General features: G+C 38.6%; 1 protein-coding gene across 1 annotated transcript; it reads left to right on the forward strand.

Annotated features, from left to right (window-relative positions):
• Nucleotides 1-12,055: 12,055 nt before the first annotated feature.
• Nucleotides 12,056-13,975, forward strand: LOC131062008 (alkaline ceramidase TOD1). The gene is made up of 3 exons (XM_057995859.2): nucleotides 12,056-12,602; nucleotides 12,692-13,468; nucleotides 13,560-13,975. The coding sequence occupies exons 1-3, from the start codon at nucleotides 12,179-12,181 to the stop codon at nucleotides 13,886-13,888; spliced, it is 1,530 nt and encodes a 509-aa protein (XP_057851842.2). The 5' UTR covers nucleotides 12,056-12,178; the 3' UTR covers nucleotides 13,889-13,975.
• Nucleotides 13,976-14,207: the final 232 nt, after the last annotated feature.

Here is a 14,207-nt window from a genome sequence, read left to right on the forward strand (position 1 = left end):
ATATCCCCATTTTTGTCTATTAATTCCTTCTTCTACTCAAGGCATTTGCAACTTCATTTAAATTTTCACTCCTATGCTTCACCACAAATGTATAGTTTTGCATGAAATCTACCCAAGGAATCTAATTCAATTTTTTTTGGCTAATTAAATAGTATAAGCCTTGATGATTAGTGTACACCATAAATTCCCTCGAACAACAAGTAATGTCTCCACTTCTTCGAGGCCTGGGTTATAACATAAAATTGATGGTCATAGATTGAATATAACTTCCTTACATCATTCAATTTCTCAGTAAAATATGCTACCAGTCTCCCTTCTTAACTCTACTCCTGCATTTCCATTAGTGTCATAGTCAACCTAAAATACTCTATTAAAACTAGGTTGATGCTAACACAAGTTGAGCTCTATTACCTTTTGCTTCAATATTTCAAAACTTTTTTGTGCTCTTGATCTCCACTTGAGCTCCTTCCAATCTCCTCTCATTATTTCTTTCAACAATTTGTACATGACATTGGAACTCCTAATTAAATTCCTCTAGAAACATTTCAATCCATGAAAAAACATTATCTCTAACATTTGACAGTGTTGACCACTCCACAATTACACTTACCTTCTTTGGATCCATCTTCAATCCCAACATAGAGATGACAAAATCCAAAAAAATATAGAGATTAATTTTCATGAAGATACATTTCAATATGTTTATCAATATATTCTCTTCTCTTAAACTCTAAAATACTTGTCTAATGTGTTATAAATTTTCTTCCTTAGTTCTACTAAAAATCAAAATATAATCCAAGTAAACAATGATAAAATTACCCAAGAATTCTTTCAACAAATCATCCATCAAATGTATGAATATACTTGACGTACTAGTTACCCAAAATGAATGAATACCACTCATATAAGACTGAGCATTCATTTTTGTTTGAAGAGTCATCATTAGTTTTTTTGTTCATCCTTCTATTGTCATCCTAAAAAAGGGTAATTATTTGTCTTTGCATATCTCAGGTGTCTTGATTTTTTCCTTATCTATATCTTAGGTGGCTTGATCTTTTTCCTTATTTACTTGGACTCATACATGAACCAACCACACCGAGGAGTAGATTAGCATGGGATAACATCATTGACCATGTTGTACGAGTTATTTGTTCTAGAGTTGATGTTGACACTATGTGTGTTGCATGTGTGTTGTATCTCTAATGAGCAAGAATTTGATAATTTTCATAGACTTAAAAGGTCAATGGACTTAATTATTCATGGGCATAAAAAATAAGATACAAGATCTTTTATATAATAATATGATCATTTTTGAAGGTAACAATTATAATGGAAAACTTTCAAATACATTTGCTAATCAATGATTGTAAATATATATAAACCCATTCCAAATCATACAAATATTATTTGTACATGATATGAAATAGGATAATGATACAACATGAACTATCCAATGTTGAAACAAGAAATATCACATATCCATTATTTTGTAGGAGATATAAGAACTAAAGTTGTGCCTTTCTCTCCTCATACTCTTCCATTGGTTACAGTTTTTATGAGGAGACCCTGGACCAAATATTTTTTAGGTCAGTTATACATATTGAGTTAAAAATTAAAAAAATATCAAATGATGAGAGAATGTACATCATTTTAAAAAATTGGTCAAAAGACTTAATAAATAAAAATCGAGGTATGATGCCATCTAGTCAAATTGGACTACAATATCCCACCATGCAACCATTTTGGTGTGTCATCAATGGTTATGAGATACGTTTTTGTAGGGAAAGAGACATGACTGAAGTAATCAATATTAGTATGTGTCCAAACATTTTTGAGGTTTCCATGGTGTGTTTATTTCTCTATATCATGTAAAGAACGTCATGAAGAGTAACTAAAATATTATAATTTAAATAATGTCATGATATGACATGAGGATGGAAGAGAAGCTACTTTATGCATACAATAAGAGGATGGTTCAAATACTTAAATGAAATTTCTTGGACTACTAAGCCCATTTATTATACAACTATGTAAGGTGGTGACACTAAATTAAGAATATACATGTGCATTTTAACAATAAATTCTTCTTCATAAAATGTAAAAAAATAATTATAAATTTATTTAATAATTAATTTGAAATCATGAATAATTATGGTAACTTATAATAATTATGAAATATGTGATCATACCTAAGAAACATTTAATATTTATATTAAACAAAGCATGCCAATTTTTTTTTACAAAATTATATTAAAATAAAATTTGAATAAAAGATGATTCAAGGACTATCATTAACAATATTAATTGAAAAAACCTCCTGCTCTGTAAGTTTCAAATTTCAAACTCCTGTCGTTCATGGTGGACTCTACTGGTGGGGATCTTCCCCCATTGCCTATGGACCTCGCTTTGGACTCTACGATGTTGACACTGTCTGTCACATCCTCTTCTGGTCCCACGGTGGATTCTCCTTTCGGTCCCGCTATTATTCAGCTTGACGATTCTACTTCAAAGAGCTCTCTGGTCACGCCCATGGTTTCTGATCCTATACCCGACGTGCCGGTTGTTCATGATAAGCAAAATATCACCGAACCTCCTACTGATAACATGAATCTCAAAGGCTGGAAAAACGTGTTGGTCGGAAACACTGAGACTGTGGACCCCAACATCGTCCCCGTCTACTCACAAACTGAGGAGAGAACGTCTTTAGAGATCCCTGACGTTGTTCTTGACCGCATTTTGAAAAACATGGCTAATACTCTGGTGGGAAAATTCTTCTCCTTGCGCCCCCACGGTGGAGATGGTTAGAAAATGGGTCAAGGACAAATGGAAACTTTAAGGGAGTGTTTTTGTTAGTGCCATGACTGGAGCCCTCTTCCACTCTTGTCCTTTCTGGTTGCTGGTCCTATGGTCAAAACAATCTTTCCCTTTGTTGATGAAAGGCTAGTTTTGACCCAACGGCTGATTTGCAGAAAACTGCTCCGGTTTGGGTTCGGCTCCCAAGGCTCCCCCTTGAATATTGGGATGAGTCCATCTTTAAATGGATTGGGAATTCCTTTGGTCATTTTGTTGGTGTTGATGAAATTACAAGAACCAAATCGCACCTAGTCTATGCTAGTTTCTGTGTTCAAGCTACTGTGAGCATGAACCTTCCCAACTTTATAATCAATCTAGGCTTGGTAGCTGGACTCAAGCCCTTGTTTATGAAAATGCCACCCTTTTCTGCCAAAAATGCTGCAAAAATGGGTATATTATTTCTTAATGCAAAGCGCGACTCCCTTGCCTCTTAAGCTCATGGTCCCAACCCTGGATGAAAGCCCTATGCCAAATGCTCCTCCCATTCATCAAGGCCCGATTGTGGGGCATGTTGTGGCTCCTACTTCTAGCCCGGACCTGCCTCCCCCTGCAGTTGAGGACCTAGTTATGGAAGAATACCCCTTTGATGAGAGTATTATAAACCTTCTCAAATCTCCTACAAAGTATGTGGATGAGGCCTCTAAATAGGCCCTGAAGGAATAGTGCATCTCTCGGATGCCCAGCTTGGTTTCATCGGTTGATCAACTGGAAGATGGCGAGATTGCGAGGGACCCCATTCTCACCCCAGAGATGGCTCGCTTCCCGATGGTGTTATCTCATCCCACTCAGCACCAGGGTATCCCCTCCCCTAGTGCTCCTGGTGAGTCATCTAGCGGTTACATGACTCTTGTTGATGAGGGCTGGAGTACTCAAAGACGCAAAACCAGGAATGCAAAGCCTAATGTGGGGATGAACTTTAAAGCGGGTCGACCATCGTAGAGACTATCGAGACAGAAGGAAGCAGCAAGGGATATTGATAATGGCAGGCAGCGGACCTTGGAGACATCCATAAAAGGTAAGAAATGAAGGTCCTCTCATGGAATATGAGGGGCCTCAACAAACCCCAAAAGTAATATGCTCTTAAGAATTGTATTTTTGAAAATAAAATTATGGTCCTTCTCCTCCAAGAAGTTAAGATGTCTATGTCTTCCTTTTCCCTTGTTGCTAGAAAAATTTGGCTTGGTGCTAAGTTTGTTATCAGTGATGCTACTAGAGCCTTCGGTGGCTTGGTTACCATGTGGGACCCCTCCCATTTCTTTGGCAGTCTTCTCTCCTCCTCGGCCAACCTTTTGGTCTCTGAACTCTCTTCCACAATGGACTCCTGCCTTCTCATTAATGTTTATTCCACCAATGTTAGATCGGGTAGATTGAATCTCTGGAACAACATAACTGCTCTAATACAAAATAATGCCAATGCCCACTGGTTGATTGTGGGTGATTTCAACTCTCCTCTGATCCCCTCAAAGATGTTGGGGGGGCTCCCAGAGTAATCTGACAGTATGACTGATCTTGTCGACTTAATTGGAAGGAATGGGTTAATGGATGTGGAACTAACGGGGCAAAAATTCACTTGGTCCAATCTTAGGAAGGGAAAGGATCTTATTCAGGTCAGACTTGACAGATTTCTCATCTCGAGCAATTGGAGAATTGGTCCCTCCTTGAAGCTCACTACCCTCCCCAGAACGGTCTTTGACCACAACCCCCTGCTCCTTTGGAATACCACTAATGCTGCAAGGAAAAATCACCCTTTTCGGTATGAAATTATGTGGAAATCTCATCTAGAGTTCAAGGATTGCATTAAAATATGGTGGAGCACTTGCATCGTTGGCACGCCTATGTTCCTGATTGCCCAAAAGCTTGATTTGGGCAAAAGGAACGTCTGGGGTTGAAATAAATATACCTTCGAGGATATCTTCAAGCAAAAAAAGGAGCTCAATAGTAAATTGACTGCTATCCAAGAGCGCATTGATCAAGGTGACTCCATTGAAGCTACCCATATGGAGGAGGCTGCTCTCCGCATAAAATGGAAGGAAAACTCCCACAAAGAAGAACTCTATTGGAAACAAAAATCTCGGGTTCAATGGCTCAAAGAGGGTGATAAGAATATGACTTTCTTTCACAGATTTGCTATTATCCACAGGTGTAGAAACCACATCTCCTCCCTCTTGGATGATAACAATCAAGAGGTCAATGATGAGGATAGTTTGAGTAGACTGACTACTAACTATTTTGCCACTTTGTTTAGGGAAGATGGTGACTCTGGGGCCCCTGCTGGGGAGGATCTTCTCAATCGCCTCCCGCCACCCCTCTTGGTGGAAGATAACAACCTCATTTTGGCCCCTATTTTTTAGGAGGAAGTCAAGTCCGTTGTTTTTGCTATGGGTTCCTTCAAAGCCCTGGGTCCTGATGGTTTCCCCTCGACTTTTTTCCAAGATTTCTGGGATGTGGTGGGCCTTAATGTTGTTCTGTCCACTAGGGATTTTTTCAAATCTAGAAGGCTTCTCAAAAAGCTTAATTACACCTTCATTGCCCTTGTCCCTAAAATTCAGGAGGCGTCCAGTCTCAAGGACTTCTGCCCTATCAATCTCTGCAACACTATTTATAAAATCTTCAACAAAGTTCTGTTAATAGGCTCAAACCTTTCTTGGATTCTCTGATTAGCCCTTCCCATAAATGTTTTGTCCCAGGTAGATAGATTCTTGATGCGGGCATCTCTACTCATGAGATAATTGACTCCATGGACAAGTGTCATCAACTGAGAATGGTGCTCAAGCTTGACATCTCCAAGGCTTATGATAGAGTCAACTAGAACTTCATTAAACTTATAGGAGAATGCATATCTACGGTCACCTACATTGTGCTTCTCAATGGGAGCCCCCTGGAGAAGTTCAAGGCCTCCAGAGGTCTGGGACAAGGCGATCCTCTCTCCCCTTACCTTTTCATCATCCTTGCTAAAGTGTTGGCTTCTAATTTTAACTCCATGGTTCGTAGGGGAGCTCTCATGGGCATCAAACCCGCCTCTACAATGCCTCCTAATGTTCTATAGTAGTTCGTCGATGACACTATTCTCTTTAGTATCTCCTCTGTGTGGGAAGCTAAGGCTTGGAAATCCTTTCTCAACTCTTATGCTCTGGCCAAAACATTAACTATGAGAAGAGCAACATTTACTTCTTTCACACTCATGTCCAACTCTAAGATAAAGTCTGCAGAATCCTTGGTTGTCAAAGGGCCTCCCTCCCTAGCACCTACCTTGATCTCCCTTTGACTGTTAAAGATGTCTCTAATTCCTTTTGGATCTCTATTGTTGAAAGAATGCAGAAGAAGCTGGTTGGTTGGAAAGGTAGATTCCTCAATAGTGCTGGGAAATTGCAGCTACTCTCCTCCTCCCTCCAGGGTATCCTTGTGTACTTCCTCTCCCTTTTTAAGATTTTGGCGGCTATGACTGCTAAGTTGGAGAATATCCAAAAGACTTTCCTTTGGACGGGAATGGAAGAAAAGGAGAGGCTTGCCTTTGTGGTCTGGGACAGAGTTTGTCTTTCGAAGGCCATGGGCAAGTTGGGAACCCACAAGATCTTCAGGTTCAATAAGGCCCTTATGACCAAAATTTCCTGGAAGCTTTTGAATAAGGATGTGGATTGGAGAAGGATCATCAAGGCTAAATAACTAGGTAATGGGGAATTTTCCTCTGTTTTGAAAGAGGAGTGCCTCCCCAGGGGTTCCAAAATTTGGAACAACATCTTGAGCTACAAGGACCCTTTATCCCATGGTATGAAGTGGCTTATTGGAAATGGAAGGAATATTCTCTTCTAGGAGGATTGATGGTTGGGAGAGAAGACCCTTGCTTCTTCCCCCTCCCTTAGAAGGCTCCAGGATGCTGCCAAAAGCTTCTTTGGAGAAAGGGTCATTGATTATTTCAACAACAACACTTGGAGGGCTTTGGAGGATTGTTGCATTGATCATCACTTCCTCCTCCCCGCTGCTAGAGAGCTCCATAAGCTTTTGGATGGCATGTTCCTCCCCCTTTTTCCTAGGGAAGATAAATTCATTTGGAAGTGGGACCCTTCTGGGGACTTCTCTATTAGAACTGCCTACAACAACTTGCCAAGAGAACTTGATTACACCTCTATCTAGAAAGAGGTCTGGAATCCCCAACTCATTCCCAAGGTTAATTTCTTTTGGTGGACTGCTCTCCTCAACAAAATTTTGACCCAAGATAATTTGGTCAAGCGGGGATTCCAATTTCCTAATAGATGCATCCTCTGCAAAAATGATGAGGAAAGTCCTACTCATCTCTTCCTCCACCGGCCTTTACTCGGGAGCTCTGGGGGATGGTCTACAACAAGCTCAATATCTGTTGGATTATGAATGAAAATTTGTTAAGTTTGTCCCAAGAGTTTCGGAGCCCCTCTTCCAACCCCCTTATCCAACAATTGTGGAAGCAGATGCCCCCTCATGTGAGTTGGAGTACCTGGAAGAAAAGGAATGATAGGATATTCAGAGACAAAGAGGCCTCTGTGGAAACTGTGTTTGCTCGATTCCTTAAGTTGATTTTTGAGAATATATCTTTTTAGAAAACTCAGTTGGCCTCCAAGCCCCCCATACCTGGGATTGGGAAATTGCTAGATGTTGGAACATCCCCCCCTCGTTCTCTCTTGTTGACTGCTCTAAGAGACTCCTAAGGCAAAGCACGGTCTGGTCCCCTCCGGCTACTCATTTGAAACTCAATTTTGATGGGGCTCCTAGGGGGGTTTGGCTACTGGTGGAGGGGTTATCAAAACCCATTTGGGGGCCCTTGTTGATGCTTATGCGGGTAACCTGAATAGGCATTCCTCTAATCAAGCTGAAGCTATGGCCTTAGCTTGGGGAATTCATCTCGCCCTCACCATGGGAATCATGATTATGGACATTGAGGGCGACTCCAAGCGCATCATTGATGCTGTCAAAGGGCGGAATAGGCTTAATTGGACCATTGAGGGAACCAATCAGGGACACCCTGGGGCTCATCTTCAGGCTTGATTCGTTTAAAATTATGCATGTCTACAGGGAAGGCAACAAAGTGGTGGATGCCCTAGCGGCCATTGTCCTAAATATTTGAAGTTTGAGATGTTGGAGGAGCCATAATTCCCTCCCGAACCATGTTAAATTCCTTCTTCAGGAAGAGAAATCTAAAATTCCTACCAATGATTGAGCTGCTGCCAAGTGTTTTCCTTACTCTCCTCTCTTCCCTTGGGGTCGTCTAGAGGTGTTGGTTTCATAATTAAAATCATGAGAATATCCCTTTCATCTATGTCGATGTGGTGGTGACTTGTTCAGCCAGGCTGGCGGTGATGGACATGTTGCTTTGTTGGCAATTCCTTTGGGCTTATAACGTCATGATGAGGTATGATTGGATTGGTAACGTGTTGGTTGTTGCCGACATTTTCTAGCTCTTCATGCCTCATAACTAGGAAATCATTTTTAAAATTGATTTCAATTTTTCTCATGTGCCCAACCTCATGTCTCATATAATGACGTCGGGCTCGCACACTTCCCATTGTCTTTTCTCAACTTTCTTCTCGAAGGGTCTCTGTAACTTTCTCTGCGAAATTTTTTTTCATGACTAAAGAAGTTTTGTTGGCAGAGGTTATGGGGGGTGATAGAATTAGATACGAACCAGACAATCTGGATGATTTAAAAAATGATCCCCTGGTCTGGAATTTATGCGTTGAAGGAGGGGTTGTCGATTTTTGGAATGTCTGCAAGGCCACGATGAGCAACTCTCGGCCGCTTTTGCCTCCTCCTGGTCTAGGAGGCGTGTCTCGGTGGGTGACATTTCTTTTAATGTCTTTGAGGAGACTATTGTGCAAGCTATGAAGCTGGCCCTTGATGGCTGACCTTGGAAGCGCACCAGCCATGTTGGCAACAGGGAAGGTTTGAAAGGCTTCTTCCATAGCCGCGAGGAACCTGTCAAACTCCAGGGTGGGTTTGCTCAGGAGGAGCTTAAACACCCATGGAAAATGATCTTCCTTATGATCATGAAGTACTTTACTCTCGAGGGCAGGCACAAGGTATTTTACTACTATCATTTGCCCCTTCTGAATCATTTTCGTAATAATGATTTGCTCTGTCTACCCTTTTATTTATTGCATTCCATTGAAAGATTTGTTAAAGACACCATGGATCCCAAGCATGGGGATAAGCTTCCCTAACTCCTTCACCAGGGCCTCATTTATAGGCTATACAAATTTCATGAGGCCCTTTTCCCCCTTGGAACGTCTCACTCTCTCAGCCCCCCATGCCTACTCCTCAGCAGCTTGTCGCCCTGTCTATGGCCTTCCCCAATTTTTTCCAGTATCCTCACGAAGGCTTTTCTATGGCCAACTTCTCCATGTCTTTGCCTCCTTATGACTCTATTGTTTGTTTATCTGCGGTCTCCCCCAATTTGACTCTATCCACCTCTCTGAGCATTTCCCACTCCCTATCTAAGGGCAAAGGCAAAACCCCTATTAAACGCAAATGTATTGTCTTTGATGAAAATTCATCTTTTGAGGATGCTGAGAATGACAATCCTTCCCTTGATTCTGAGGTTAAAAGGAGATCCTCCAGACTGGCTTCCAAAAGCTTGCGCAAAAAGAATACCCCTGTGATCGAAAATATTGACTCGGAGGAGGACCCCATTGAGGACAAGGAGGGAGAGGACCCTAATACCACTATGGGGGCCCCTGATGGGGATGTTGTGGATGTGGATATGACTAGGGACCCCATGGTTCTGATCACTGTTGGTGCCACTGGCACGGGAAATCTTGAGATGCAAACCCAGGACTCTGTCGATGTTAAGGATAGGGCCCCTATGAACATGGGCACTAAGGGTGTCATGGGTGAGGAAAATTTTGATAACAAAGCCTTAGACTCTGGTAACTTGGACTCGGATTTAAAGATGGTGGAACAGGGGATGAATTCTCTTCTCCTGATGGGCCTGGGCAATGATATTGATTGTTTCCCTGCTAAAGATGTGGCCAAGGTGATGGATAAGTCTATGGATGACATGACTACTGTGAACCCCTAGGGTGTCCCTACTTTGGAGAAAATGGAAAAGCTGCGCATAGACGTGTTGGACATCATGCAGAGGATTGAGAACCTGGGCCCTGTGCTTGAATTGCAGGCTATCATGGACGATGTCAATCAGCTCAAGAGCAAGGTGGAGGCCTGGGATGCCCAAATTGTGGGCCTTAACAAATTTCATATGTAGGCTTTACATAACTTGACGCTCACCCTCTCTCTGCTGAGGGAACGTACTGCGGACAAAGAGGAGGATAAGAAGGAGGCTAGGAACCTGTATAAGTTCATGTCCAATGAATGGAACAATGCCATTGATGCCACTGGGGTGCGAAAGACGCCCCTGTAGTTTGTTTTTGTGTTTTCTGCTGCTGTTTTTTATTTTCTAAGACTTGGTCTCTTTTTGCTATTAGTTGTTGTTAATGTTGTTATAGTGTTGTTTTTGCACTTTGGTCTCATTAATAGTTTTGTTATGTAAAGGGTCAGTGCCCTAGTTCTCAGTGCTTTTTTAATAAAAAACAATATTAATTCACTTAATCAATATTTTTTAAATGAAATTATATATAAAAAAGTGTACAGTATCTAATTTAAAAATAATAAGAAATTCATAGCAAAAAAAGATTAATTTGATATATCTCTTTAAAATGAAAACAATAAATAAATGTGAGAGTAATTTAAGGAATATAGAGAGAGAGAAATATAAAAGAAATTATATTATCTTAAATTAATTAAAACATAATTGATGGAAGTGGTAATATGTTCTTTGCTAATTGTGTTGGATTGAGATAACAATAATATTTTATATTAAATTAAAGAATAGTATAGTATTAATAATAGGATTATAACACTAATTCTATCTCAAACTTAATTGTTTAATTTATTGATAGGGTAAAATAATAGTTAGGGTTCAAATACATTCATGTTATAGTTTAATTGTCATTATGGTTCAAGTATAATTAGGGTTAGGGTTAATGTTAGGTTAAGGTTCAGGTTCAAATAGAGTTCAATTCGAGGGTTTAATTATGGTTAGATTAGGGTTCAAGGTGAAGTTAGAGCTTAATTATAGGGTAAAAGCACAAAGATGTGTCACACTTTTGTAAAGCAAATGGCGAATGTTGATTAACTTTTTAAATTGAATCAATACAAAGTGAAATATATGTTTTGAATTTTGAAATGAAGTAAACTAATAAAATATATATTTTTTTGTGTATTTTATGTTTGTAGTTTTTTTTTTTTAAATAAAAAATTATTTGAATATACTTTCTTATAAACTAAACACTATAATTTAGTTGCTGATAAAATGTTGAAATTGAAGTTACACGAGGCGTCACACTTTATATAGTAAATCTTAACTTTTTTCTTCAATTTTTTGTGTATATTGATAATTTGAAACTTTAGTGCAAAAATATATTTTTAACTATTTTTTATGTATATATATTTTTTAATAAATTTAAAAAGTTGTGTGTACTCAAATATAACTCTTTCCATTTAGCATCATCTTTTTTCTTAATTATTTATCTAAATTAGAAAAGACTTATATATCTTGACACAAACTCTTTTCACTAGTGCATTTTTTTTCTTCAAAATATTTAAATAAATTCTAGTATTTTTCATTCACAAGATAATCAACCTTATATTTAGTGCTAATGACCTACTTTCAATAAAAATAAAATATTAAATATAAAAAACTAATTACAATATTAAAATATATATATTTTGGAAAATTCACTTATAAATCTAGAAAAGGGTATTTAAATTTTTTTTTATAAGAGTGGGAAATTCACTTATATATCTAAAAAAAGGGTTGTTATCTAAATTTTAAATATAAGATAGCTATAATGAATCTCTATAGACCATATATTTGACTAAAAAATAAATTTTTAATTAAAGATTTGAATATGATTAATTTTTGTCCAATTGTGATTTGATTATGATTAAATCAAAATTAAAATCTCTTAAAAAAATCATTAAATCTATTAAAAAAACTATCAAAATATTAATTTTTTAAATTTTTATTTGGGTTAGTGGTGAAGTTTAATTTGTCCATAGGTCCACTAGAAATCAGATCTAATTGAACGTAAGGTCCCAAAAACGATTAAAAATGAGGCGGATTTACGCCCTAAAATACACGAGTCTTAAATTCTGACCCAGAGCTGATGATATAATTCATTAGTCGTAACTCTCCGTCAGAACTGAAGATCTAAACTCCTCCATTATTAAAAAATTAAATGAATAACGGTGTCGGAAGGAAGTTACTTTGGCCACAGAAGATTGAGGGATCCACCCTGCCATGTCGGCATTAAATAACTGCCATGGCCACAGAATATTGTTCTTCCAACCGGAAAAAGCTGTGATAAACATTACAATGTTGCAGAAGCTGCTTCTGCACAAAATGGACACCATGAAATTCATAGTATTGTTGGTCTTGTCCATTTCCATAATCTCAATTCCATGCCTGCTCTTGTCAGCCACAAAGAATCATACACATCTTACCACAACAAAATCCAGCCTTGAACACCTACTGGACAGTTTCCTTAGTCTTATTCCAAAGTTTAGCAGTCAGATCTGTAACGAGAATTCTGGAATTGAGGTTGATTCAGATGTTCAGGGGCCGCTATTTATATATCCTCCACAATACGGAGCAGAAAAGTATTTACTCAGGAAAGCTACCTTATTGACGAACAAATCATGCGATTTATATTCCCATACTTCAGGTGATTCAATAGTTTTTGAATTGAGCCTTTGAATTTCACATATTTGGATTTGAATTTCAGCTAAGACCGTGTTGTGCCCTTAATCTCAGCCGCAGAAGTCCTTCGGCAAATTGAGAAAGCTGATTTGATTCAGAATTCCTCCTTCAAATATTTAAAATTAGGAGGAGGCACGCCTGGATCTTCTTCAATTCCAGTGAGCTTTGGAGCTGATCTTGATTTTCAAAACAGGAAGCAGTATTTTAAGATCTCTGATGGAATGGAATTGCCATGTGGTTTTGCAAATTACAATTCTCCTGGTTTCCTAGTGAGCGACGGGGACAAAGAAGCGATGGATAAGTGCAGAGGATTGGTGGTAATTTCTGCTATATTTGGAGGCTATGATAGGCTAAGACAGCCGAAGAGAGTAAGGAAAATTAGCGCAGAAAATGTGTGTTTTTTCATGTTTGTAGACAATGTAACTCTTGAGAAACTTGCAGGTCACGGGATCGAACCTGACAAGTTTCATAAAATAGGAGTGTGGCGCATTGTTCTGGTGAAGGAGCTGCCATACAAGGAATATGTTATGGATGGTTTGATACCAAAATACCTTCCGCACAGGCTTTTTCCCAACTGTATGTACACTATTTGGGCAGACGCCAAAATACAGCTGACTGTGGATCCGCTGCTGATTTTGGAGAATCTTCTGATCAAACAGAAGGCTGATATGGCTCTGTCAAGACATGCTTACAATATCCACACAATGGAAGAAGCCATTTTTACAGTGAGATGGAGAAAATGGAATAAAGAGGGCGTCAGACAGCAGATGGAAAATTACTGTGCCGATGGCTTACAACCCTGGAATAGAAAAAAGCTTCCATATGTTGCAGGTATATTATAAATTCTGTGCGAAATTTAATATCCTTATTGTTATTATAGCATGACCATGAAATATAACTGATTTAGGATCATGTCTGGCAGATGTGGGCGATACCGCATTGATATTGAGAAAGAACAATCTTCCAGCGAATCTGTTTTCATGCCTGGTTTTCAATGAAATACAAGTGTTCAATCCTCGGGATCAATTGGCATTTGCATATGTTCGAGATAAGATGAGCCCAAAAGTGAAAATTCACATGTTTTCAGTTGATATTTTCAATACAATTACGAATGAATACAGGCATTTTAGCAAACCCAGTATCAGTAGTAAAGAACATGAGCCTGGTTTCAATCAGGGAATTTTCGTGGATCAGGAATTTACAGCCTGCAGATCTTACCTGGACATAATGTGGAATACAAGCAATAAGTAAATTGCAGTTAATTTTTTTTAAAAGCCTCCATTGGAGAATGTAACTTTTATAATAGTAAATACCAATTTGATTGATTATTTTTGAGCTTTTATTTCTCTCAAATTGCATTTCCAGATCTTTCATTAAAAATGTGGCCTTCTTTTCTTCCTTCTGTTTGATCTTTGTCCATTTGTCTTTAAATTTTTCAGTTTTCAATGAAAATAACCATACCTTTTAAGAAATAAAGTTTTTTTCCCAAAGAAATTTTAAACATTTGGAAATTTGAAATTATTGAAACTGGTGTATGACAACTGTCATTGGGTAGTTTGCCGTCGTTTTC

Source organism: Cryptomeria japonica, chromosome 5 (genome assembly GCF_030272615.1).
Source record: "Cryptomeria japonica chromosome 5, Sugi_1.0, whole genome shotgun sequence".
In the NCBI taxonomy this organism is placed as follows: Eukaryota; Viridiplantae; Streptophyta; class Pinopsida; order Cupressales; family Cupressaceae; genus Cryptomeria; species Cryptomeria japonica.